We start from the raw sequence: 26,629 nt of genomic DNA on the forward strand, positions 1-26,629 counted from the left end.
CAAATACAGACTGATGTCATTTTCACATGGGGCTGATGCAAATACAGATTATATGGATTATTATGGATTTTGGCAAAATATGTCTTGGGGTTTATTGGTAAAGAGGTCAGTAAAGAGGGTGTGCTTATGTAACTGGTTATGAGTTTTTATTGAGAAATAATTTATCAACAGTTTTGGGACTCAAGCAGTTCCTTCTTTTACTCACTATCTCCCCAGCCTTAGAAAAAAAAACTGTTCGCACGGCACAGATGAGGCTGAGGTACACAGGAAACGTTTGGCTCCATTGTACAAATTTGGGTAAACGGTTTTGTGGGTTGTCCAGTAAACCAGTGGGTCTGCCGTTCTTTCTACGATTGCATTCGCTGTGACGCTTTGCATTTGCCAGGCTCTACTTGCGTCTTCGTCCAATAGGCTCCACAGTTGAACTGAAAAATATTGAAGATCATCATCATCATCATCACCAGAAATGTCAGTCATTCCCTATTCAGAAGAGAAAAAAAATACCTGTGGAAGGTGCTGCTGGTGGTGGAGGACGAGGCTGCGGTGGTGCTTGTGACGTAGATGACTGCTGCTTGGTATTCTTTATGTTAACTGTTGTGCATTCTGTTATTAAACGTTCTTTCACACTGACTGCCACTCTGATTGGCGAATCCAAAAATTTTGAACTACAGAGCCACAAGTGTAGCAACAGCCAGTGAACTGTTTTTTTCTTTGGTTTGTAGTCTGTCAGCTAAGAACCTGACAAGGTTCTGTGCCAGGTGTTGTGTCATGGGGGTGGTGAGTTGGGAATATCTATATCTATATCTATATCTATCTATCTATCTATCTATCTATCTATCTATCTATCTATCTATCTATCTATCTATCTATCTATCTATCTATCTATATCTATATCTATATCTATATCTATATCTATCTATCTATCTATCTATATATATATATATATATATATATATATATATATATATATATATATATATATCTCTATCTGCCCCTCACGGTCTCTATCTGCCCCTCACGGTCTCTATCTGCCCCTCACGGTCTCTATCTGCCCCTCACCACTCTATCTTCCCCTCACCGTCTCTATCTGCCCCTCACGGTCTCTATCTGCCCATCACCGTGTCTATCTGCCCCTCACCGTCTCTATCTGCCCCTCACCTTGTCTTTCTGCCCGTCACCGTCTCTATCTGCCCCTCACCATGTCTTTCTGCCCGTCACCGTCTCTATCTGCCCCTCACCGTCTCTATCTGCCCCTCACCACTCTATCTTCCCGTCACCGTCTCTTTCTGCCCCTCACCATGTCTTTCTGCCCGTCACCGTCTCTATCTGCCCCTCACCGTCTCTATCTGCCCCTCACCACTCTATCTTCCCCTCACCGTCTCTATCTGCCCCTCACCGTCTCTATCTGCCCCTCACCGTCTCTATCTTCCCCTCATCGTGTCTATCTGCCCCTCACCGTGTCTATCTGCCCCTCACCGTGTCTTTCTGCCCCTCACCGTCTATCTGCCCCTCACCGTCTCTATCTGCCCCTCACCGTCTCTATCTGCCCCTCACCATGTCTATCTGCCCCTCACCATCTCTATCTGCCCCTCACCGTGTCTATCTGCCCCTCACCGTGTCTTTCTGCCCCTCACGGTCTCTATCTGCCCCTCACGGTTTCTATCTGCCCCTCACGGTCTCTATCTGCCCCTCACCGTGTCTATCTGCCCCTCACCGTGTCTTTCTGCCCCTCACCGTCTCTATCTGCCCCTCACCGTCTCTATCTGCCCCTCACCGTCTCTATCTGCCCCTCACGGTCTCTATCTGCCCCTCACCGTCTCTATCTGCCCCTCACCGTCTCTATCTGCCCCTCACGGTCTCTATCTGCCCCTCACCGTCTCTATCTGCCCCACCTCTACAGCCTCCAGATGGCTCAGAACATTTAAATATATGTGAACGTTTATGGTTAAATATTGTAAAAGAACTAGTTACCATTAAAATAATAAAATACAGATTTTTGATGGGACATTATTTACAGTTTTGCCTGTTTTTTTAAAGTCCACATATGAATTAATACATTTATGATTTTACAAATATTATTTGTACTTTTAGAAATCTAAATATTTGTATTCAGTCTATATTATACAGTGTTTTCTTTTGAATATCAGCATTTATTAGTCAAAATAGTTTTACTTTCTAATTTAGAGAAAATAGTGTAATTTTACTGTCATCCCTTGTAAAATAATTATAAAATAATTTATAAAAATATAGATTTTTGATGGACATTTACTGTCTTGTTTTTTTTTTTTAAATTTACACATAAATTAATGTTTTTTGTAACTTCACAGAACATCTGTAATTCAACAAACAGCAAAAATTGGTAAGTTAATTTTTTTTAAACCATTTTTAAAAATTCTTTATTATACAGAATTTTTTTATTGAATAACAGCAAATATCTACTTCTTTTAAATGTATTTATTACCAATTTAAATACAGTGAATAATGTAGCTTTACAGTAACATCCTGTAAAAGAACAAGTAACTATTTATAAAAATACAGATTTATGATGCAGACATCAACTGTTTTGGCCTTTTTATTTTTAAAAGTTGACAGATATTTTTTGTCAATTCATGAGATATATGTAATTCCACAAACCAGCAAAATGTGTTAAATGATGTTAAAATGTATATAAATTACATTCTTCATTGTACTGAATTTTATTTTGAATAAAGGTAAATACCTATAACTTATTTTTCGGATTTAAATAAATAAATGAAAGGACCAGCAGCTGAAATGGACACATTTATTTCTTTTCAATCACTGTACAATGTCACTTTATTTACACTTTAATTTAAAAAACACATTTAGAGCAAAAACTGACTTAAAAAGGTGCAGTATTTCCGAGTTTAAAAGCAGAATTAATAGAACGTCTCTGGTCCTGGGTTCTAGGACCGGGACTTGCTGACCCAGTGGTATTTGTCCACTCGAGGCCCGCTGAAGGAGAATGTCGCTCGGTACGACTTGAACACTTTCTGGGAGCTCGGAGCTCCAGGAGCAGCAGGGTGAGGAACCAACGCTTCCCCAGAAAACAGCTTCCGTTTGTCCCTGAGCCATGTCTGAGGAGCCCCTGGAGAAAACTCACTGAACTGGAGGAACAGCGGAGGGAAGGAGCAACTTTTAAAAAGGAATTATTAATAATAATAATAATAATAATAATAATAACAACAACAGATTTTATTTATATGCATCCGGTCACATCGTCCTTTAAAAACTTCTCACAGCTTTAGCTAATATAAAAATAAAAATGACAATTTATTGATTTAGGTAAATTTATTTACTTGAAAACATTTCAGTGGGTTGAGTTGATATTAATTAAATATTCTGTGTATATTTGAATTTTATTATTTACAATTTTAGCCTAAATGATATTACTAGATATCTGTAATTTAACAAAACAGTAAAAATCTGGAAAATAAGAGTACATTTTCATTATTTTATGTTTTTACTATGGATAATTTTCTTTTGAAAAACAGTAGATATCTGTAAAAATATATTTATTTATTGATTTAAATACAATAAATATTGTAATTTTACTCTAAAATCTTGTAAAATAATGAATAACTGTTTATAAAAATGCAGATTTCTGATGGACATTGACAGTTTTGGTTTTTTTATTGTTTAAGTTTACATATAAATGTTTAGTTTTAGATTATATTTTACTAGATATATAATGCAAAAATGTGTAAAATAAGACTTAATTTTTTAACAACATGTTCTGTGCTTGATTACATAGATTTTTCTTTTGAATAAAAATATTTAATTTTTACGATTTTTTTCAAGGATTATTATTTACTATTTTGGCCTGGTGCTTCTATTATTATTCTTTTTTTATTTTCAGTTAACATGTGAATGAATAATTATTGCTTTGATTTTACTAGATATTATCTGTAATTTACCAAAATATTTAAAAATCTGTAACTGTTCAGAAAATATTCACTATTTTTAATACATACACGTATCTAAATTTACTTGTGATTTAACTAAATATGTGTATTTAACAAAATAGGGGAAACTTAAAATAAGGAAAATTTTAAAATGTATTTTTCAATCTAATGTACAGAATTTTCTTCTGAACATTTTAAATATTTTAGGACATTTTAAATACAGTAAAAAAAATGCAATGTTACAGTCACACATTGTAAAAGAATGAATTATCATTTATAAAAATGCTGATTTTTTTATGTGGATTATTTACTGTTTTGGACTGGTGCTTTTATGGTGAACATGTAAATTATGTTTTCTTTGATTTTCCAATTAACTGTAATTAATTAACTGTAATTAAACCAAACAAGGAAAATCTACAAAATAAGAGTTTAAAAATTATATACAACTTTTCAGTCCTGAATAAATATATTTTTATTTCAAATGATCTCAAATATCAGTAATTTTATAGTTTTAGTTATTTCTCCGCTAAGAAACGCAGCAGAGTTATGTGATGACTGGCATCCGTTTGTTACTCTGCATGCCTGCAACATTCCTCTAAAACAGACTAACGGATTTGGATGAAATTTCCAGTGAAGGTCAGAAATGACACAAGGACCAAGTGATTAGATTTTGGCAGTGATGCTGCTTATAGTCTGGATCTATGGATTTGTTAAAGATTTGTATCATTGCCAGATAGTGGCACAGCGTCACTGTAACCATGACAACAAGTGAACACAACATCAGCTGATTGTGATCTTACTACAAATCCACCACTGAGGACTTATCAGGACTTATCCGTCAGAAATGATCCAAGGACTGAGCAGCTTTGGAGGAGGACTGAGCTCTGAATGCTTTTCTAGCTTAAATACTTTAACAGTTTTTACATGTTTTGTTTGTTGTTTTTCTATTAGTTTTTTAATGGTTTACGTCTCCTTACGAAGCTCCATTTTTTGAATTTAATTTAATAAACTCTGTGGATCAGGACTCACCCTGTAGACACTGTTGGGGTTGCTGACCGTCGGGATGGTTTTGGGTTCGGTGGTTGGTGGGTTTGGAGCGGAGCAGGGAGCTGATTGGATGCTGCTGCTGCTGTTCATGCTGTTGTCTCCGCCCACTTCCTCCTCATCCGAAGAGCTTCCTGATTGGACGTCAAAGCTCGCCCGCTCCACGGCATCATGGATACGGCGGGAAAACTCGCCGCCGTCACGCCGGTCTACCGCTGAAACGCAGAACGGAGCGCTGCGTTCACCGTACCTGAGAAACAAAATTAATTTACTGATGTTATTAAAAAAGAAATTATGAACATCCATCATATCCAGAAGTTTTATAGATTTTTCCCATTTTTTTAAAGTACAAATAATATCAAGTAAAAATCGCAAAAAAAAAATCATTTTACTCACAAGTTGACTGAAAAAACAAAAGCAAAAATTGTAAAAAAACAAAACTGTAAATAAAGAAACTGTTCCTTTCAAACGCCAATTCATTCTTTTACATTTAACTTTTTTGTTTTTCTGTATTGAAACCAGATAAAAATGTCATTTTACAGATATTTGCTTTTTTTGAAAGAAAAATCATGAACATCAAATACTTGAAAATGATGTTTTAACTGTTTTCCCTATTTTTGCAAACATCAAAATTCTGTCTTTTTACAAATATTTTTTGAATTTTTCAGTCAAGAAAAAAAAAACAAATCTTCTATTTGAAGGGAAAAAAATGCTTATTAATGTTTCTAAAACTGCATATTATATAGATTTTTCCCTTTTTACTGGTGTACAGATAAACATCTAGTAAAATCAGAAAAAAGTAATTTAAATGTTGCCTGTGGCGGGAAAAATGTCAAAAGTGTCGATAAAGTCCACATAAAAAAAAATTCTTTTTAAATGATCATTTTTTGAACACATTTGACTGCAAAATTACTTTTTATTGTATTCATATCAGCTCAAAATGTTATTTTACAGACGTTCACTGAAAGAAAAATTCTGCATATTAATGACTGAAAAATGTCCATTTTAAAACCATTTTACGGATTTTGTTCTATTACAGATGATGTTTAGTAAAAGAACAGAAAACTTACTTGTTGACTGTTCATGAAATTCTAGTTTATTAAAGTCACCTAAAAATACCTTAATTTACAGAAATGTTCTGCTTTCTACAGACAGTTCTTTCATTTTCCTGTATTCTTATATTTTTAACTGGATTAATCTGATCGGGTTCGAGAACCAGTGACCAGTTCCGCTGGGTTCTGACCTGCAGGACACCTCTCCCGGGTCAACCCACAGCGTCAGCTCCTGGGGGAGGCCCAGGTCCTCGTAGCGCACGTTGCTGCGCTCACAGGCCTCCAGCAGAACCGGGTCCTGCAGCTGGACTCGGTTCATACGCAGACATCTGGAACGAGAACAGAGAAGTTCCTGCAGAGGAACCAGAGTTCTGCCGTTTCCAGGTGGAACCTCAAACCGACGCTTTATTAGGACTTAAAAATGTTCTCCATCTCATGGCAGGTATCACTGCTACAAGTTTGGATTTAAAGATGTTAAAGTTCTGCAAATTTCCAGTAATATATATTTTTTTATTTCATAACTTACTTTTATTATTGCATCCATGTATGTTTGTATTTATTTACATTATATTTTCTTTTATTATTTTTGAAACTGTGAATCTGTCAAGACTCGAATCCAAATTTTACCTGAAATTCACTTTTTAAAGTTTTCTTCAGTGAATAATCAAAACAGGAACATCCAGGTTATCAGCTGCTTAATAACTTAAACTCATCATCTTAAGTTTATGTAACAATTCTGAAGTTTTACGGTTTAAAATCAGAAAAAAAGTAATTTTAGAGAAATTTGTTTATCAATGAAAAAAAATTGTTTCAAAGGTTTTGGTTTTTTACCATTTTACTAAAGTACAAATAAAATCCAGAAAAAAAAAAAGAATCACAGAAAATGTGCTGCTTACACGTTAACTGAAGGGAAAAACACATTAAGATTTAAAAAATCTGTATGTTTTACAAATTAGATTATTTATTTATATATATATATATATATATATATATATATATATTAAAAAATTTTTTTTATAAAAAATCACATTTTTACAGATGTTTGCTTACGTCCATCAATGTATGAAAAACGGTCTGTTTCAAAGTTGGTTTTTTTTTTACATTTTGCTGAAGTACAGATGATGTCCAGTATAACCCCTAAAATATACGGACTTACACGTTTAAAAAGTCTACATGATTTTAAAAAAAACAACCGTACTTTCAAAAACAGTAATTTTCTTATACAAATTGCAGTTTTCCTGTATTTAAATCATCTAAAACATTTGCCAGTGTTTTCCTTTTCATTTTTTTCTATAGTTTTTGAACAATACATCCATTACTCCATTTTTAAGGTCATTTTTTGGACACATTCTCAGCTTTGTCAGTTTTTTAAACTGGATGCATTTTATTTTAGAAACACAGTGAATTATTTCTGGACTCGTCTCCAGATTTTACCCAAAATGCACTTTTTAAAGTTTCCTTCAGTGAATTAGCAGTTTTCACCTGCTTAACAACTTATTGATCTTGTTTTTTTTTTAAGTTTCGGTGCCAAGTTGCTGTCTGCGGTTTTCCTCATGTTCTGTCTGCGGTTTTCCTCACGTTCTGTCTGCGGTTTTTCCCATGTTCTGTCTGTGGTTTTCCTCATGTTCTGTCTGCAGTTTTTCCCATGTTCTGTCTGCAGTTTTTCCCATGTTCTGTCTGTGGTTTTCCTCATGTTCTGTCTGCAGTTTTTCCCATGTTCTGTCTGTGGTTTTCCTCATGTTCTGTCTGCAGTTTTTCCCATGTTCTGTCTGTGGTTTTCCTCATGTTCTGTCTGCAGTTTTTCCCATGTTCTGTCTGTGGTTTTCCTCATGTTCTGTCTGCAGTTTTTCCCATGTTCTGTCTGTGGTTTTCCCATGCTCTGAGGCGTTTCTTTGGGCTGGTTTCTCACCTGTAGGCCTGTCCTCTGGTCGGGGCACTCGGGTTCCAGTGGTTCTTGTAGTTCTCGAACAGAACGGAGGTGAGGCTGGCGGCGAATCGCTCTCTGCTGTCGTTTTCCAGAACGCCATATCTCTTGACCAGCCGAGCCACGAAGAACACGGCAGCAGCAATCTCCTCCTTCATGCCTCCAAGTCAGACCAATAAAAACCTCTCAGAGAATAAAACACATGTAGGTTGGTCCTACTCTCAAAGAAACCTGAAAAACAACTAAAAATAAAACCAACTAACTGGAAGCCAGACAACTCAAGCAAACATATTTGCTGCTGAAGCTCCACAGAACATCTAAATGCATCTCCAGCAGCAGCAGCTTGATCTAAAACTGTTCCTCTGCTTTGGTTCTGCTGCTTTAAAAAAAACCCAGTTCAGCTGGGAGACGAGTCGACGCACCTGAAGACAGTTGGACTCAAACGAAGTCTTTCCTGCTGCATTTCTGAGCCGAAATGTGAAGAAACTTTTACTTCTTTTCATTTTTAGACACTAAGTTTGTCTCAAAGTCTCACCGGAGGAACCATTAAAGAGAAAACTGCAACAAAGCAAAAGCAGATTTCACATTTCAATGCAACTTTCAGAGATTTATGAGTGGATTTAATTCATTTATTTGACCAAAACCAAAAATAATCGGAGTTAAAATGCAAAAGGAATGCACTAGTTACTAGAATTAGCTCATTTCTAAACAATCTAAGTCTTTAAATTGATTACCTACTAGTTTTTCCACATTATTTAAAATATGCACTTTTCTGGTGTTTACTTTTACTCTCACAAACCCATCTGACCTGGTGAACCATTTTAAGGCTTCAGTATCTCCAGAAATAAAACTCCAATGCTCATTAATCCGGTGAGAACACAGACAACATTATTCCCAGAAAATCTAAATGGTTCCAGCAGAGCAAACAGTTTGAATAATTGGACTTGTTAATATGCACAAAAATACAGTCTTTGGTCAACATTCCTCCAACTTTTGAGGCTCTAACATCAGTAGAATTTAATGTGTGCACAGCTTCCTGTTTTGACTAAATGCTGATTGATCGGTTCAGTAGAGGAACCATTTAAAAGCTTCAATATCTCCAGAAATAAAACTCCCAGAGTCATGAAATTTGGTAAGGACACCTACAAAACTGTTTCCAGGTGATCCAAATGATTAAACGGCTCCAGCAGAGGACAAACTGTCAATTTTTGGTTCTTGAAAATGGAAAAAAAAGGCTAAATGTTCAAACTAAGACTGGCATTGGGGTCCCAGAAAGTTCCTGTAAGTATATATATTTATGGATCCATATTTCTACTAAAAATACAGACTTTGGTCAACATTCCTCAAACCTTCGAGGCTCTAAAATCAGTAGAATTTGATGTGTGGAAAATTTAACAAGACAAGGTTCCAGATTTTTGCTGTTTTGTCCAAATAGTGATGTTTGTCTGTTTGTTTGTTTTTTGGGAGAATTTCTTGTTTGCAGACCTGGAAATTAGTATTTTTACTGTCAAAAGAACATATTAGCAGAGAAACCATTTCAAGTGCTCAATATCTCCAGAAATAAAACTCCTAGAGTCATGAAATTTGGTAAAAAAACAGAAAAAAAATGTTTCTAGTTGTTCCAAATGTTGAAATGGCTCCAGCTAAGGACCCATTTTTAATGACTGGCGTGTGAAAATGGAAAAAAAGTGCAAAATGTTTAATGAAGACTGGTATTATGGCCCCAGAAACTTCCTGTAAGTGTACATATATGGATATATTCATATTTCCTACTAAATAATCTGTAGTCGGCATTTCACCAACTTCTGAGGCTCTAAAAACAGTAGAATTTTATCTGTGTTCAGCCTGAGAAGCTGTTCTGTGTTTCATATGTACATTAGTGAACATCTAAACCTCTGAAATTCTGTATTTTTGCAAAATTACAAGAAAACTGACATTAGACACCTTTAATTCTTGGAAAGTCTCTTTCAGTAACAGCACGAAAAGTATCATGACGTTGACCGAACTATAGAAATCCATCAAAAATATGCAGATTTTTATCTCTACTTTCCCAAAAATCTTAGAAAGTTTACGTATTTGTAAAGACATTTGTAGAATTTCAGGCTGACATATCAATACAATAAAGACTAAATAAAGCCACAGAAACAATCACAGCATATACTTTGAGTAAACAGCGAATTTATAGAAAGCTAAACCCATTCATGTCAAAGAAAAAAACAGTTCTTTCTACGTTCAACCTCCAGTGTAGAAATTCATCAAGTAAAGAAATGAAACAAGCAGAGCAGACGCCAAAGTGCAAATAATCAGAAAATTTACAAAAATGTTCAGATTTTCTTTTCCAGATGCAGTTAATAACAAGTTCCACTCAGAGTATTTGAACATGACAACATTTCTGACGTATATCAGCTGAAACACGAAAAACGTTGGCCTTTAAATGACAAAAGTAGAATATTGCAGCTGAACAATCGACCAAATACACTAAATATCCAGAGAAAACGGTTTCTTTATGTGGCGATCAGGAGGAATAATGCTAATGGAGAGGACCAATGTTGTCTTCATTTAATCAGTTTAAAAGTTTAGTTTTGTTCGACATGAGACAGAAACGGTGCTTCAGGCAGGAAAAATAACACAAACGGTGAAAATATCAGAGGGTACGTTTAGAGCCAAAGAATCCTCGATGGAAACGACAAAATGAACAAGAAAACAACTACCAGCATTTAGCAGAATCTTTCTCTCCATCAACCCAGACCAGTTTCTGTAGTTTGAATAAAACGAGCACTCTGAGTGTTCTAAGATAACGACCACAGAACGGTTTGTTGGAAGCATTTCCTTCATCCTTTGGCTTTTTAGAGACACAAATTTAAAACGAACCCAAGCACAGCTGCTGTTTTAGCAGAAGCTTCGCTCTCTAGACTTCTCTGGAGCTTTCATCTGACAGGGTTAGAGTTAGGGTCACCGCCAACCAGAGAAAAGATACGACCATGATTCCTTGTGGCAGAACATCGAACTGAGGTCTTCTGGTAGCGTCTTTTTCAAGTCCGGTTTAATTTTGGTGAAGTTTTACCCACAAATCTGCAGAGTTAATATTTTATTAAAGTCAGCTTTACTATATCCTCCCGAGACCATTTATGTCCTCTGGACTGGACATTTGTTTTTGAGCGATATATCTGGACTCATTAGAGCTACCGTAATAAATCCAGACATGCTCAGTAGAGGACATCCTGGCCTTTCTAATGACGTCTGGTGATCAGGTGGGATGACGGGAACTTTGTGTTCCTGCTGAGGCTAAATGGAGACAGCAGCAAAATGACAGGAAGAAAGAAAAGTTCAGTAAAAAATTAAGACATCGTTGTTTTACCGATGCTAATCATATATTTTCTTGTTTATGAATATGTGAGGAATAATAAACTGGGGTCAGAGTTCAGTTAAACATAATCTCCCCTTTATGAATATCAGCTGTTTAATTGGGTTAGCTAACAGCCAGCTAGCTAGTAGCTAACTAGTTAACTGTAGAGGACATGATTTATTGGGGTTAGCTAACAGCTAGCTAACTAGCTAGCTAGTTAACTGTAGAGGACCTGATTTAATGGAGTTAGCTAGTAGCTAACTAGCTAACTGTAGAGGACATGATTTAATGGTGTCAGCTACCAGCTAACTAGCTAGCTAGTTCTTTGTTTACATTCATTTCTTTGTAGGTAATAAACACAGTGAATGTACAGTACTTAATGTAATAAATAGTTGTTTATTCGAATGTTTCATTCAACCTCTTCACTTTTTAGACTACTGTTATTTAATTTAGTTTCTTAAAGTTTCATTAGAAAATGAATCGACGTTCTTGTTTTCTTGTCGCCTGTTTTGATTTTGAAGTGTCACTGTTTTGTTTTTTTCATGGTAAAATTGTTCTGTTGTCTCTAAAATAAAAATATTTTTATGAAATTCTAAATTGAGTTGTTTTAGCTCCAAAAAGGCAGAAAATCACAAAAAAGTTAGATTGAAAGATTCTTTTTCCCTCGGTTCTCAGGAGGTTGTGGAGTAATCACACCTCAAGTCTCATAGAAGGAACTGATCAGATCAAGACCGACTTCATGTCTGCACTTTATTAATAATAATAATAATAATAATAATAATAATAATAATAATAATAATAATAATAATAATAATAAATTTATTTACAAAGCGCTTTCAGTCTTTGAATCTGAAGCTAAAGCCGGTTAGCTTCATAGAAACACTAGAAACGAGGGAAACAGCTGCTCTGGTTCTCTGCAGCTGGAAAACTCTAATAAAACATCTCGTCTTTGGTTCTGCTCTCCGACAAAAACACGAACTTGTGGGTCTGACTCCGGATCACCCAGAAACTGTTAAAACACCAAAAATCAACCTAAAAAACACACATTTGTTGAGCACAGTTCCCAGAGTGTTAAAGTATTTTAATTTAGTCCACCGATGTCAGTGAGCCAAGTGATTAAATGGATTTAAAATGAGCTTTTCACACTTTACTTCATGAAGGGAATGAAGTGGTCGACTTCAGTTCAAATGAAAAGAAGCAAATAAAATACGCGAGCATTAAATTCTTTTTTAGTTTTTAAAGAAAATCATATCAGGAATGTAAAAGCAGCTTCAGTCAAATAAATACAATCCTTCTAAGGTCTGATCAGATCCACAGAAACAGAAGAACACTTTCAGATAATTAAACAGAAAAAACAGAAACAAGTCCCAATGAAGGGTTTAAAATCATTTGGCCAAAAGAAAAACTTGTGCGACATCAACAGACTTCAGGTGTTTGATCAGAGAAGTTTTAAAGAACCTTTGGAGGTTCTAAAAGCTGGACGGTTGAAGTGAACTAAAGCTGCTGTGACAGAACATTAGAGGAGATCGAACGTTCTCCAGGAAAACAAACATGAACATCAGCAGATAAATGTCAGCTTCTCTCCTGGTTCCAGCACATCAACACTTCATCTAAATGACTCAATGAGAAATGTCATTTAACTGCGCTGATCTTTGGAGTGTTTTCATGAATTAGTACCATTTACCTGTCCAGGTGTAAAACAGCCTTTACAGTCACAACATTGTGCAAAAGAGCTTTTACGATTAGTCTGATTCACAATTCTGAGATGTGTCGTCTTCTTAAAGAAACTTTGGCTGAAAATGTTTGACAGAAGCAAATTTAGGTCAATTCAGTCTAAATGCCGAAACAGTTTTTACCTCCTGATGAATTAATTCACAGCTGTGAAACCGAGGGAACTCATCAGAAAGACAAAAACGACACGTTCAGTCACTGTTGGCATTGGATAAACTCATATGGACGCATCTGGAAATGGTTTCCATCCAACTGGTTCTGCTGCTAAAATGATTTAATCTGACATATATTCAGTTTTTTTGATGCATCAGTTCTATCAAACGGTGACAGTTCTATCTGTCCAGCCCTAGTTTCTGTTCTGTTTATCAGCAGTGGTTGCTTCAGTGGGATGTCCTTAGAAACCAAAATTTGTTTTCAGATGTTTCCATAAAAGTGTTAAATGACCAGAAACTGCATCTAAACCTGAACGTTGAGCCCTAAGCCTACTGCGAAGATTAATCCTAGATTCTCCAACAGCTCATCTATCAGCTAGTCAAACTCCACAGAAACCTAACAGGAGTTCTTCGGTTTAGAAGAAGGTAAAAGATGAGAAGGACTGCAAGGTTTAATATCAAGACTCTAGCAGTGTCTGGGTACTTTATACCAGACTGTGTTCAGAAGGTCTAACTGGCTCAGAAACGCATGAAATCTGAGGTAACAATCACTTCTCCTCACACCTGAAACAAATATATCCTTCGCTATGGAGGCCTGTAAGCACGATTTGTAGACAGAATAGAAATGCAACATGAGTTTGGTCAGTACGGCAACAACACAGAAGAACATGTGGTGATGGATGTAAAGCTGGAACTGATCAACGTTCTCAGGACACCACTAAAGTAAGAACATGATGTTCTCAGTCCAACAACAACTCAGAACCTAAAGTCTTTAAAACCAAGAACAAGCAATCAAACAATAAAATCCGTACACTTTAAATGTTGGTTTTCATCGTTGCATTTTTGAAAGTGTTGATGAAGTACTGAACTGAGCTGCTGTTAATGAACCATAAACCAACATCTACTTGGAAATACATGGTCTGGTAGTGACATCGGAACAGATTATTGGTCAACATTTGGATTTAAACTGTAGTCAGCCTGCAATAAACCTAAAAATATACAGGAAATTCAGTTAGATATCTGTAGCTGTGATGGGCCAAAGGACACCATCTGTGTTTAAGTGGTACAAGAAATGGGAGGAAACACTTCATTCATAAAATCCACTTGTGTTTGCAGACTCACAGGTGAATGTGACCAAGATGAAATGACTTAAATATGAAAACAGCAGCAAAGACCAAAAAACAGAAACAACCAGATGCTGAAGCTGTTAAATCTGAGCATCTTTTCTATTAAACCAGTTTTCTTAATAGAGGAAAGAGTCTGATGAAGATATCCAGCATGGAAAGACGTCCACCAGGAAGACAAACCAATCAATCAGAAGTTAAAGAATAAATAATAATAAAGATTTGAGTGGAGGCAGCTTTCCTTCTGATAATTGGTCAGATTTAATCTGTGGACGTCTCCGAGGGTCAGTCAGCATCAAATCAGGCAGAATGCAGGAAACGTGTTGCTCAAACGTCTCAGATTTCATTCACTTATTTGTTATTAGGGGACAGAAACTGAGTTCTGTTAAATATTTCATCTGAATTTAGAAAACTTCAGATGTTTTCAGACCTGGAAATCTTTGTGTTTCCCCTCTCACAAAATCTGAGCAGCCATTTTGAAATGTCAGTATTTTTAGAAGTAAAACTCCCATGAAGTCAGCTGAGGACAGAAAAACGGTTTCCAGCAGGTTAAATGTTGACTGAATTTCAACATGAAGACAACGTGAAAAATGGCTCAAACCTTGCTTTACACCAAACATTAACGTCTACAGATGTGGCTTTAAAAGTTGGTAAAATGTCGACCAGAGACTACTAGGAGTAGGAGATATAGATCCATAGATACACACTAGCAGGAACTTTGTCTGAAAATGCTGCACTTTTTTTGCATTTTCAAGGGTTAGTGATTGAAATCAGGCCTCTGCTGAAGGCATTCAATCACCATTTTGTCAAAATAGCAAAAAAACTGGAATCTTTCCTTGTCATACTGAAAAACATCAAATTCTACTGGTGTTAGGGGCTGGAAAGGGAGGTGAAATGTTGACCAAAGATTGTATTTTTGTGCATTTCTTACAGTTTCATGGGTCAATAATGCTGGACTCTGCTGGAGTCTTTCGATCCAGCCAAATTTCATCACTTTCAGAGTTGTATTTCTAGAGATATTGAACCATTAAAGTTGCTTTCTACATAAGACCTTGTGTTTTTGAGGGTGAAATTACAAAAATATCCAGATCTGACAACAAATTTAATTTGTTTTAGGTCCCAAATAACAAATTAGAACAAAATCTGAGAGAGTGAAGCAACACAGCTGTCTGAAACGGCAGCGACTGATCTCTGAAGAATTTAAAATACAAGATATTCATTAAAGCATTTAGTTGGTTTATATGGGTGGAGTTTAAAGAATGTGATTCACCTACGCTGCCTTTAAGAAATCCATTCCAACTACAGTGACTTTTTACAAAAACTGAAGAGGAGCTGCAAAGAAAACCTTCAAATAAATCGGTAGAAACACATTTTGGCACGACGGAGAACACAAGAGGAAAACTAGTGTCAACAGACATCGTATGTACACCTGGACATGCCGAAGACAAAATACATCCACCTCTGTGTGTGTGAAAGAGTCTGTACACACATTTACAGTATTTACTGAACCGCTTTCATCCACTTCATGGCAGCAAAGTCTGTTTAACAGCCTGCAACGTCCGAGCAGAGCCAGGCTGGAGGCGTCTCTAACAACAAAAACACCTCATGTAAGTGATCGTTTTGAAATGAACACTTCTAAAAATAAAATAATAAATAAAAGAAAAAAGTATGTCTCCCTTTTGTTATTAGAGGCTTTGGTTCAGATTTTTTCAGATCCCAGATGGTCATAGCTTATGCTCCACTATGGCTCAACAAACTGATTCTTTCCAACAAAAAAAAAAAATAAATAATAAAGAGAAAAATAAACTTCTTTCAGCCTCAGATTCATTCAGGTGTTCTTCTGTTGGGAATTTTTCTAACTGACTCTCTTTCAGACACAGTTTTTGACACGCAGCTCATTTCTTCTTGCTTTCTGTTTTCCTTTCCTCTCTGTACAGTGGCTTCTCGTAACAGTCCATTTGTCGTTTTGCAGCGACTCTTCCATACAGTTTCTCAACATTCAACAGTTATATCATGAGCTGTTTTCCTAGCACACTTCATGCAGTGTCTATGCCTTTAAACACATCATTCTTTTCTAAATTTAACTCTTTTCTTCTTCTTCTGCCACAAACTGTGTTGTCATGCAGGTCTGGACTGGCACTCTGCAAGACGTATTATCCCCAGCAAATGTTAAGAAGACAACATTTGAAATAAATCTAGTCTTCCACGCTTTCACACTGCTGCTACAAACACACATTTAGCTGCCTGCGGAGTGACCAAAGTGACGGAGGGAGACAAAAATCAACCGTCCTCCAAACTGCATTAAAAAAAGCAAATACTGGCGATAAATAGAACGCTTAAAAACCTAAAGAAGTCAGATTTGAATGGGGCAGGTGTACCAGCGGTGTCGATGTAAAGGGAGTGTGATCATACTGGTGCTGCCGTGTTCACACCCCACTGATCTGAGACCAGCAGATGTCCTGCAGCCGTTAAAACGGAAGCTTCTTCAGCTGCTCGAAGGTGATGAAGAACTGAAAGCTGAGTTAAGGAGATGACAGCAGGAGGAGCTCAGTGAGGAGTTTTACTGATAATAGACCATCTAGGGAGGCGTTGGAAGTTGGTATTCAAAGAACTGCAACAAAAGCACTGATGGATGAATTTAGCTGCCTGAGTGGACATTTCTACAGCATTCACTCCTTTAGTTCAACCCTATTCGTCCTGTTGTCATCAGGAAATTGTCCGTCCGTAACATTACTCTAAAACAGACTAACGGATTTGGATGAAATTTCCAGTGAAGGTCAGAAATGACACAAGGACCAAGTGATTAGATTCTGGCAGTGATGCAGCTTATAGTCTGAATCCATGGATTGGTTAAAGATTTCTGTATCATTGCCAGATAGTGGCACAGCGTCACTGTAAACATGACAACAAGTGAACACTACATCAGCTGATTGTGATCCTATTACAAACCCACCACTGTGGACTTATCAGAACTTACCCATCAGAAATGATCCAAGGAACAACTGATTAAATTGTGGGGGTGTTTCTGAATGCCATCAATTCCCGCCGCCCGCTACATATTTAGGTCACGTGATTCAGTATCTGTACATAACGTACACATGCAGAACACACGCCTGTGCTCAGTGCAAGGTCATTGTGTTTGTGGGTACATCTATATTATATGGACACATTCTATGATGATTTTTGATCATCAATAATTAATAAACAAATGCTGCATTTCTGACATATGGGCAATGAGCGGCCTTGGAGGAGGACTGAGCGGCCCTGGAGGAGGACTGAAGCAGCCTTGGAGGAGGACTGAGTGGCCTTGGAGGAGGACTGAAGTGGCCTTGGAGGAGGACTGAGCATCCTATAGGAGGACTGAGCAGCCTTGGAGGAGGACTGAAGCGGCCTTGGCGGAGGACTGTAGCGGCCTTGGAGGAGGACTGAAGCGGCCTTGGAGGAGGACTGAAGCGGCCTTGGAGGAGGACTGAAGCGGCCTTGGAGGAGGACTGTAGCGGCCTTGGAGGAGGACTGTAGCGGCCTTGGAGGAGGACTGTAGCGGCCTTGGAGGAGGACTGAAGCAGCATTGGAGGAGGACTGAAGTGGCCTTGGAGGAGGACTGAAGCAGCATTGGAGGAGGACTGCTCTCTGAGTGCTTTTCTAGTTACATAATGCAATAATGAATATATATGATGAAATGGAACATCTTCTGAAAAACAGGAATATTTGAATAAAGACCTGTCAAATAATTGATGTAATTATTACCTGAAAGATTCTTCTATCACGAAGTGGCCTCACCTGCTGATTAACAAAATAATTGATCAACGAAAGTGTTTCCGTTTTTTCAGATTTCATCTCATCGTTATATCTTTAAATCACAAGCTTTTCCTGGAATTCTATTTTTTCTAAGAACTACAAATGAGCAAATGATTTCTCCGTTTCTCCTCCCTGTGAAAGAACTTTCTGAAGGATACGATGATGTTCCAAGGCCCCAGTCGCAGCCAGTTGGGCCAAAAGCCCTTATAGAGAGCAAAGAAGCCCTCGTTCCTCCATGTCTGCATCACTCCGTCCAGCGTTCCTTTGTACATGGGGCTCCCAGACAAAACCCGCTGGTTCATCATCCGGGTCCGGACCACGTCTACGGGGTTGGAGGCCAGCGCTCCGGCCAAGCCGCAGGTGAAACTAGAACTGAACACATGAAGCCAAAGAATGAACAAAAGCTGTAGATCAGCGGCTGAACATAGCAGTGCGATTAGTATAGGCTATTAGCAGGTATGTTGAGACGAAAGTCAGAGTTTTTTGGTCTCGTGAAGGTCTTTAAACCTGCTAGATCTCCATGGTAACGGATGACGGACAGTTCTCTATGAGATTCTCAGCTGAGTTAACATGTTTTATCTGCAAACCTGTTGATCTGTGTGTTACTAAAACCAATGAATGAAGCCGTGTTTGCATTGCGTTGCCATGGGAACCTGACTGCTAGCAATGCAGAAATCACATTAATACGTTTTTATTAGTGGTGGGACGTGATGAAAAAATTTATCTAATTAATTACATGCTTTGTAATTAATTAATCACAATTAATTGCAGTTTTGTCAAATAGCAATATTTGACACAATAAGTGAAGTTTTTCAATTCAAATAAAATTGTGGTTGACAGTTGAATCAATGAATATACATATACGTGTTTATAATTTAAAATTTATTTAAAAAAGGAAAAATGGGACATATAGAAAAGTGATTTTCATAACTTAAAGCCTGAATTTAGTTGTTTTTTCCACTGTATGGTACATAAAATCAGCATAAGTAGTTCAAGGAGCTTCAGAAAGTTGAAAATCCACAGATTCATTCTGTTTTCATCTTTTCTGGGTCTGATAAATGGTGTAATTTTGATGGTTCTTTTTATAGGAATATCAATTTTTATTTATGTAATTTTTTTATAAACAAAAAGTTTATAATTAAGTTATTAAAAGAGATATTTTTGTTGTTTAGGTTATTCCTCCTCCAAGGAGGCAGAGCCTCGATGGAGTAAAAACTTAAACCACAAAAATGTTTCATTTCTATTTATCTGCATTTTTCATCTGTCTGCTACATTCACAGATTACTGCAAATCTAAGTACAATTATAGCGATTTTATTCAACATTTTAAGACTTTCTGTAAACTCAAGCACTGTCTAGAAAAGTGGTCTATTATGGGATGGCTACACCATTAGCCGTTAGCATGACTCGTAGCTAACGTTAGCTCTGGTGCTAACAGCAACATGTTTTACATTGAGGTGATACCGTCAGCTTGAAGTGACGCAGTGATCAGAAAACTCTTTATTGTACAATTTACACACAACCAGGCTTTTATCCAAGCTGCCATCAGGAAGATTTTTAAAAGGAAACTTTCTGTCCAACAAGCTCAATCTGCTCTTCCTTCACTGTTCACCAGTGCCTGACTTCACTCAGTGCTTCCTGTGCTTCTTCTTCATGGCTACAAACAGACTTTAGGTTCATTACCGCCACCTACTGGGCTGGAGTGTTCAGCAGAGTTACCAGTGTTATTATTTTTAAGGCGTTATTTTCGCTGTAATTAATTAATCAAAATTAACGCGTGAAAGTCCCAGCCCTAGTTTTTATGTTTGGTCTGCTTATGCTGCAGCTGATAGAACACAGATTAGAACACTGATTATTCTACTGGTATTTATGACAGAGAATATTCAGTCAGTAACATTAATTTCACTTTAATCTGTACATAAATTAAATGTTTATCCTGCATTATGGGACAGCGTCAGAATTAAATGCATTTCAATACAATATAATGTTTGAATATATGAACTTTAACGGCTCTAATGTGCAGCTGTTAGTTATCAATAATCAGCTGCATCGATCAGTAAAATTAATATTTTAACAGTTGTCTACCAGCATTCCTCTCCGGCATCATTTACAGGACTTTATATTTCTCGTTGTCTTCATTAAAACAACCTGTTGACTGAAGCTGCTGAACACAGTTTATCTGATGTAGAAGAGTTTGAAGCAGAAAACCTGTTAACACCACAGAAAGTTAAAAAACCACCTTCATGATAACTTCTATCTCTGATTAGGGTTTCAGTTTTTCCCACAGAGAAAGCCTGAATATGTTAAACCTGCTTTGAAGTTCAGACCTCCTGAAAGGGATTAAGGAAGGGAAGCTTACATGAAATGTGCCAGAATGGTGTCCCCCATGAGGCCCGAGCGGAGGAGGTGCTTCTTTGTGATGTCGTAGACGGGAAGCTCCACCCCAACGACGATGGCGGCTCGCTGAGCGGTGGGAATGACGCCCTGAGAGATGAAAGAGTTCAGTCTGAGTGAGCCGAAGAACTCATAGACAGAGTTGACTGATTAATAATCTTATTTTCTTGGTTTGGTTAAATAAATGAAAAAACAGTGACAGATGGATCCACTTGGGTCTCAGTTTAGCCAGATACTTAGAATAAAGTGTCAGTAACAGTCTTTATGTACAATAAAGATGGGAACCTCCCTCAGAGCTGTAGCAGGAAGAACATTTTCATGACATTTATCTGTTTTCTGATCTCAGCCAGAGGAGACTTTAAGTTCCAAAGTGATGAACCTGTTGGTGTATGAAGCTGTCCAGCAGTTTTTATTGGAATGAATGTGGTTTCATCTCGGTACAGGATACTCTCACTGCATCATCCAGCACTCACCCTCCACAGCCCTCTGGTGCCTTCTGTCTGGTAGATGTTGATGAAGTTGGACATCATGCTGCCCTGGAGGAGGCTGCCCTGAGCCTGCATCCTGATCTGGAACCGACAGATGCAAACAAACATCAGATTTTTTACAATAATTTAAAACACAGTCACCATCTCAGTAGTGTCCTAACTACCTGCTAACTACCAGCTGATCCAAACAGATGTAGAGCGTGAGTGAAGCTGAAGCAGTCTTTTTTAAAACAGTGTGTAACTTTAAACCTGAATGCAGTTTTAATTTTAATTCAATAATTTCTATAAACATTCCCCATCATGAACAAGGAAATTAACTACAGAGAGAAAAAGTGTTTCTTGTTTGAGGCTGTAAGCACATTTATGTTTTGCTGTAAAGTTGAGTATTTTAACATGTTGGTCAATGAAGACTGATTCCAGGAAATGCTGTTTATGCCGTTTCCACATGTCCCAGCCTCAGGTTTAATTTAAGATGTTGTTGCTCGTTTGGAACACAAACCTGATGTGTGACCAGGATTTAGAATTCTGAACCACAAAATCTGCCAGCAGGTCTGAAAAATGTTATCTTTGGAAAAACAACAAAATCACACCATTTATGAAAGCTACGAGCTGTGAAAACAGAAAGAGTTCTTGGATTTTAGACTTTCCCACAGTCCTCGAACTACTCATCTTTGACCAAATCAAAGCCTAAAATCCTTAAATCACACAATTCGACACACGTGTCCTTTAAAAATCTGACAAAAATACACAATTTACACCAGATTCTGTAAAGTAAAAATAAAACAGCTTCCTCGGTGCAACCAGGAAGATAGATAAATTATAGATAGATAGATAGATAGACTATAGATAGATAGACAGAGACTATAGATAGACTATAGATAGATAGATAGACTATAGATAGATAGATAATATATATAGATAGATAGACTATAGATAGACTACAGATAGATAGATAGAGAAGAGAGAGAGAGAGCTGGCTCTTAATAGAAAGAGCCAGCCAAGCCTTCAGTTTCACCAGCCTGCCTCCACGCTTATCCCGGCGCCTGCGGTGCAGTTTACGCACGGGTGGAGCACGCACCTGGCAAAGGTAAGCCGGTATCCCAGAGAGAAGCGGTGGGCAGATGGCTTTGTGCCCATCATGCTCAAATGACACCAAGTTTTCAAAGGAGGATCGAAGAACAAGTAGTGTTTGGCGGTGATAAACCAGTACAGAGTTGACACTTGCAGTGACAACCAGTAAAACTAGAAAAAATACAAGAAAAGTGCGCAGAGACAGATGGCAAGCCACACACTGGCGCCATCTTTCATTTAGGTAAATAGATAGATAGACTATATATATATATATATATATATATATATATATATATATATATATATATATATATATATATATATATATATATATATATATATATATATATATATATATATATATATATATATATAGATAGATAGATAGATAGATAGATAGATAGATAGATAGATAGATAGATAGATAGATAGATAGATAGATAGATAGATAGATAGATAGATAGATAGATAGATAGATAGATATAGGTAGATAGATAGATAGATAGATAGATAGATTATAGACAGACTATAGATATATAGATACATAGATAGACTATAGATAGATAGACTATAGATAGACTACAGATAAACTATAGATAGATAGATAGACTATAGATAGATAGACTATAGATAGACTATAAATAGACTATAGATAGATAGACTATAGATAGATAGACGATAAATAAATAGATAGATATAGATAGACAGATAGACTATAGATAGATAGACTATAGATTAGACAATAGACTATAGATAGATAGATAGATAGATAGACTATAGATAGATAGATAAGACTATAGATAGACTATAGATAGATAGATAGACTATCTATAGATAGATAGATAGACTATAGATAGATAGATAGACTATAGATAGACGATAGATAAATAGATAGACTATAGATAGATAGACTATAGATAGATGGATAGACTATAGATAGATAGACTATAGATAGACTATAGATAGACTATAGATAGATAGACTATAGATAGACAACAGATAGACTATAGATAGATAGACTATAGATAGATAGACAATAGATAGACTATAGATAGATAGATAGATAGACTATAAATAGACAATAGATTGATAGACGATAGATAGACTATAGATAGACTATAGATAGACAGATAGACTATAGATAGATAGATAGACTATAGATAGACTATAGATAGACGATAGATAGATAGATAGATAGATAGATAGATAGATAGATAGATAGATAGATAGATAGATAGATAGATAGATAGATAGATAGATAGATAGATAGATAGATAGATGGTTAACCCTTTTATTGTTCTAAGTTTTCTGTACTTGAATCCATAGGTGTTCCATAGCGGCGCAGGACTTTATATTTGCAGTTAAAAATGAGCCCACAGTGAGCAAAAACCTCCCAGGACCTGCTTGGCGTTTAGAGGGTTAATAAATGACTACAAAGTGCTTTCACAGAATACACTAGTAGAACTCTAACATTTATTGAACACAAAAAGTGAAAAAGTACAATAACATTAAAAAAAATACTTAAAGTTTACAAAAAATACAATTAAAAAGTAACCTGAAAGTGGTTAGGGTTAGGCTTGTTGTTGCCTGGCTCACTCGCTCCGCTCATGCTCTGCTCTCTGAGTGCCGGGGGTCCTTCTAAGAGAAAAGCGGCCGCGGCAGCTGCCTGTACGGGTGCCTGATCACAAATCGGCTTTTTATTTTTTAAATATCGGCCAATGGCCGATATTGAAAAAAGTCCATATATCGGCCCAAAATATCGGCCGGCCGATATATCGGTCTACCTCTATTCAGAATCACCTTGAGAACGTCGGTGGGGTTGGCCAGAGAGGAGGACAGGACTCCAGACACCACTCCACAGAAGACGTTGATGACCATCGTCTCATCTGTCCCAAAGGAGATAAAAACTTTAATTAACTCACACAAAGCCAAAAGCAAATAAAACCACACAAAGATGATGCTACTGAGATTATAATTTGCTATGTACAGATGTCTAGATGATAGGCAGGTTATTCAGAGATCATAAAATTATCATGCATGCTCTCTGCTGGTTTCTTTGTGTCGTTTTTGTGGATCTTGTTTGGGACAAAACATTTGTGTAATTAGCACAAAAATGCAGACAATCCTGTTAAACTATATTATACTTGTGGAGTTTTTAAACAAAACATGCCTTCATACTAATATTTGGAAATAAACAGCATTAAAAGTGCTAATTTTGTGACAAGCTGCTCATCAGTTGTTAAAAAACATGTTGCAAATTATGATTCACTGAATTTAAGAAAAATAAACCGTGTTTAAAGAATAAGGCACATTTGTATGTGGATATAAGATCTATTTTTATACTCTGACCCAAACAAGACACGCTAAAGAGTTCACTTCTACAATTAAAATTTAAGTTTTGTTTAGTTCTTTTTTTTTTTTTTTTTTTTTTTTTTACATTTTATTTTTATTTGGAAAGAGCACATGTTTACAGTTACCAATTCACTCTTTATGCAGTACAGACTTTCCTTTTATATACATTTTTGGGCATCTTTTACTTATAGTATTGTATTTGGTACATTTCGCTCACAGGCCCCCATATACAAAAAGAAGAAGAAAGAAAAAAACAAAAAAAACAAAAACAAAAACAAAACAAAAGAACCAGCAAACATACAAACTTTGTACAGATGAGGGGGAGTTTACAGCCTAAAAATTCAAATATGGAGTGATGTTATACCGAAGCACTTATGCGACTTAGAGAAGTCATAAAAAATCCGCTCTCATTGGGGTTATATAAGTAATCAATTTTTTCCAAATAATATAGAAATGTTTTTTTTTTTTTTTAGATTTAGTGTATAAGTCAGTTTCTCCATTTTAAAGATTTCAAAAATTATATCAATCCAGCCATTACGAGATGGAGCAGTTGGAGTCACCCACTTTTTTGTAATATTTTTTTTACTTTTACTTGTTACTTGGGCTTGTAACAATTTTTTATCACTTCTCCGATCCAGATAATTAGAGTAGCCCAAATAAAGGTTTTCAAAGTTAAATGGTATATCAGTTCCAAATACACAGTTAAGTGTTCTATGTATCTTTTTCCAATATGTATTTAATTTAGGGCAGGCCCAAAATATATGATAATGGTTAGCCTCCTGAGAGCCGCACGATCTCCAACACATTGGTGCAGTAACATATTTACCCTGTATAGGTTACTTAAAGTATCTAACCACATTCTTCCAACAATGCTCTCGCCAGAATAAGGAATTAGTTGAAGACCACTGAAATGAGAAAACTTCCTCCCACTGATTCTCTGAGATAATAATATCAGCCTCTCTCTCCCACTTCTGTTTGATATACAGTGTTTTACTTTTATCTGTAGTGAAAAGAGCATTATATATTCTGGAAATCATTTTGCTAGTCAAAGAACCGTAAGCCAATTTCAGTATTTTATAGAATGCCTTATCAGACTCTGAAAAATTTGAAGTATTGCATTTTGAAATAAAACTATGTCTGACTTGGAGATATCTATAAAAGTCGTTTTTTCTTAAGTCATGTTTGTTTTGAAGTGTCTGGAAACTTAAAAACACATCATTTTTGGTAAATGACAAATAGGTTGTAAGACCCTTTTCTACCCAGGATTTAAAGGTAAAATCTCTCCTGTTAGGAAGAAATTCAGAGTCAAATGCGCACCATCTAAAGAAATTTAACATCCTCTGGATTTTTGTTAAATTGACAACCTTATTCCAAATTTTTAATGTAAAATTTATCCAACAGTTTCCAGACTCTTCCACACACAACCCTAAAGTTCTGTCCCCTATCACTGCTTGCAAGGGAAATTTATTTACCGTTTTAATTTCTAATTCCTTCCACTTTGACCTATACTCTTCATTGCACCAGAGAATAAGTGGTATTAACTGGGATGCATAATAGTAGTATTTCAGGCAGGGGAGGGCCAATCCCCCCTGTTCTTTCTTCAGTTGCATTGTACCAAATCTAATTCGTGGTCTCTTTCCCTGCCAAATAAACCTTGATATCTGCTTGTCCCATTCCCCAAACTGTCCCTCAGGAACTTCTATTGGAAGTGTTCTAAATAAATACAGTAGCTTGGGGAGGACTGAGATTTTGATAGTGTTTACTCTGGAGGTAAGACTTAAAAAGGGGATAAGGCTCCACCTGTGCAAGTCTTCCATAATCCTCAATGACAATGGCTCATTGTAGAAGCTTTGTTAGATCTTTGGTCACTGTTACACCTAGGTATTTTATTTCCTGAGATTCCCAGCTTAAACTATATCCATTTTGCAAATTTGTTGAGGCGGTGAAATTTAGTGTCATAACTTGTGTTTTTGAAATATTAAGCTTATAAGCAGTCGACGTGCCAGGATAGAAGTAAACAATTTGTAGTCCACATTAAGGACACTTATAGGCCTGTAATTTCCACACTCCTGTTTGTCTTTATTTTCTTTAGGAATAACCAAAATGACCGCCTCATGCCGGGAGGGAGGTGTCTCACCTGTCCGCAAGACCCGATTGAAAGTTCGTAGTAACAATGTTGAAAGGCTTGATTTTAGGCATTTATACCACTCGCCCGTGTACCCATCTGATCC

At 36.6% G+C, this 26,629-nt stretch overlaps 2 protein-coding genes across 5 annotated transcripts in view; both read right to left on the reverse strand.

Annotated features, from left to right (window-relative positions):
* Nucleotides 1-2,768: 2,768 nt before the first annotated feature.
* btg4 (B-cell translocation gene 4) lies at nt 2,769-9,950 on the reverse strand. Of its 2 annotated transcripts, XM_023296499.3 has the most exons (4): nt 7,929-9,950; nt 6,211-6,348; nt 4,953-5,217; nt 2,769-3,125 (listed from the first exon to the last, which is right to left on the reverse strand). In XM_023296499.3, the coding sequence occupies exons 1-4, from the start codon at nt 8,099-8,101 to the stop codon at nt 2,925-2,927; spliced, it is 777 nt and encodes a 258-aa protein (XP_023152267.1). In that variant the 5' UTR covers nt 8,102-9,950; the 3' UTR covers nt 2,769-2,924. The 2 variants fall into 2 exon arrangements, with proteins under 2 accessions (XP_023152267.1, XP_023152268.1); XM_023296500.3 differs by lacking the exon at nt 6,211-6,348.
* A 2,399-nt stretch (nt 9,951-12,349) lies between these two features.
* Nucleotides 12,350-26,629, reverse strand: part of slc25a14 (solute carrier family 25 member 14) — a 33,743-nt gene continuing 19,463 nt past the window's right edge. For all 3 annotated transcript variants that reach the window (XM_055017121.1, XM_055017122.1, XM_055017120.1), the window contains 5 exons: nt 23,847-23,932; nt 20,961-21,056; nt 20,453-20,577; nt 18,253-18,466; nt 12,350-16,806 (listed from right to left, as the gene is read on the reverse strand). In XM_055017121.1, coding sequence (XP_054873096.1) covers nt 16,765-16,806; nt 18,253-18,466; nt 20,453-20,577; nt 20,961-21,056; nt 23,847-23,932 — 563 coding nt within the window. In that variant the 3' untranslated portion in view covers nt 12,350-16,764. The remainder of the gene's footprint in view (nt 16,807-18,252; nt 18,467-20,452; nt 20,578-20,960; nt 21,057-23,846; nt 23,933-26,629) is intronic.

The sequence above is a fragment of the Amphiprion ocellaris genome, chromosome 14 (genome assembly GCF_022539595.1).
Source record: "Amphiprion ocellaris isolate individual 3 ecotype Okinawa chromosome 14, ASM2253959v1, whole genome shotgun sequence".
Taxonomy (NCBI): domain Eukaryota; kingdom Metazoa; phylum Chordata; class Actinopteri; family Pomacentridae; genus Amphiprion; species Amphiprion ocellaris.

Coding starts and splice junctions, on each gene's coding strand:
- btg4 (XM_023296499.3), bottom strand. CDS start 8,101: ATGAAGGAGGAGATTGCTGCTGCCGTGTTCTTCGTGGCTCGGCTGGTC. Junction 5,218..6,210: donor CCGGGAGAGGTGTCCTGCAG/GTCAGAACCCAG, acceptor TTTGTTTCTCAG/GTACGGTGAACGCAGCGCTC. Junction 3,126..4,952: donor ACCCCAACAGTGTCTACAGG/GTGAGTCCTGAT, acceptor CTGTTCCTCCAG/TTCAGTGAGTTTTCTCCAGG.